Consider the following 1464-nt stretch of genomic DNA (forward strand, 5'->3'; position numbering starts at 1 on the left):
TTGCCGGACGGGCCGCCAGAGACGGCCTCCGTTGCGATTGGGTAGCACACGTTGATAATGATGTTGAAGACGAAATTCGCCAAGAGCACAAAGGACGAGCCCTTCGGACGGAAAGAGCGCGGGAACAGATCCTGCGCGAGCACAAAGAAGCACGGCCCAACACCAAACTCGAACGCGGCAATGAAGACGGCGATGCCAGTGATCGCAACGCCATTCTTCACGTTCGTCTCGGCGACATCGGGGTACACAGGGATGCCGCACAGGAACAAGCACGCAACGGAAGCAGCGAGTGAGGCACCAAGGAACAGCTGCCGCATCGTGAAGAACGAGGCGAGTGGGATCGCCACCAGAGACGTCACGAAGTTCCAAAGCATCACCACGAAGTTACCCACAAGAGCCTCCATCCCCAAGCTGCTCATGATCGTCGGGGCGTAGTTCATCACGGCGTTGATGCCAGTCAGCTGCAGCGTTCCGGAGACCGCAACACCCATCAACAGGGGGCCAAGCATCTGCGCATAGCTGTACTCGTTCGGATCAAGCGCAGCACCCTCGCCGCCCTCCTGCTTGCCACCCACGAAGCTCGTCTTGCTCTCGCCAAGGACAATGCCAAGCAGGATCATGATCACCGACAGCAGCGTCGAGAAGGCGCACAAGCCCTGCATGCGACCAGTCATGTTCGCGTCCTTGTCAAAGTTCACACTTTGCCCAAGAGCAAGACCCATCGCGGCGCCGAACATAATGCCGAAAGTGGTGAACACCTGGAACAGCACGCCGTCCACCTTCACATGCTTTGGGTGCGCGTTCTGGTCAACATACATCGGACAGGCAACACACACCAGGCCAAGCACAACGCCGACTAGCAGACGGCCAGTGCACAGCACCCAGAATTGATCTGTAGCCGAGGCCACATGGTACATCACAGACGACACAACGCCGACGATACCAACAATCAGGAACGACACCTTGTGGCCAAACTTGGCAGCGAACTGACCGGCAAAGATAGAACCGATCATCGCGCCAACAATCATCGCGCCAGCGAAAATGCCGTTGTAGACAGAGCTGTAGCCAATCGGATTCATGCATTTCTCATCGCCGTACACCCAGTTGCACCTGTCATCCCCGAGGCACTCGCCCTCATTCAGGTATGCCCCCTCACAGGTGAAATCCTTCCACCCACACATATTCTTATCGGTGTTCCACGCGCACTCTGCATTGGGCACCGCCTCACACGCAACCGGTGTGTTGTACAGCGAGCAGTCGGTCGACGTCAGGTAGAAGTTCGCGTACACTGCCACGAACGCAATCGAGTACCCGTACAGATTTCCACCCACCACCTGCACCTGCGCAACCTTGAGGTTCTCCATCGACATGAACGGCGGGGCGTCGTCGTGCTGGTCCCTCTCGTCGCGGTACCCATCGGGTGACTGCGAACCTGACATATCTTTGCGTTCGTCTGTGTCCAGA

The 1464-nt window shown here is 57.5% G+C and overlaps 2 protein-coding genes across 2 annotated transcripts; both read left to right on the top strand.

Moving 5' to 3' along the window:
- Positions 1 to 57: 57 nt before the first annotated feature.
- On the top strand, positions 58 to 435 carry DQ04_20251000 (hypothetical protein; the record flags this gene model as incomplete). The annotated part of the gene is made up of 1 exon (XM_009317910.1): positions 58 to 435. One exon carries the CDS (start codon positions 58 to 60, stop codon positions 433 to 435), a length of 378 nt encoding a protein of 125 aa, XP_009316185.1.
- A 473-nt stretch (positions 436 to 908) lies between these two features.
- DQ04_20251010 (hypothetical protein) lies at positions 909 to 1424 on the top strand (the record flags this gene model as incomplete). Its single annotated transcript, XM_009317911.1, has 1 exon — positions 909 to 1424. One exon carries the CDS (start codon positions 909 to 911, stop codon positions 1422 to 1424), a length of 516 nt encoding a protein of 171 aa, XP_009316186.1.
- Positions 1425 to 1464: the final 40 nt, after the last annotated feature.

The sequence above is a fragment of the Trypanosoma grayi genome (assembly GCF_000691245.1).
Source record: "Trypanosoma grayi strain ANR4 Tgr_2025_V1, whole genome shotgun sequence".
In the NCBI taxonomy this organism is placed as follows: Eukaryota; Euglenozoa; class Kinetoplastea; order Trypanosomatida; family Trypanosomatidae; genus Trypanosoma; species Trypanosoma grayi.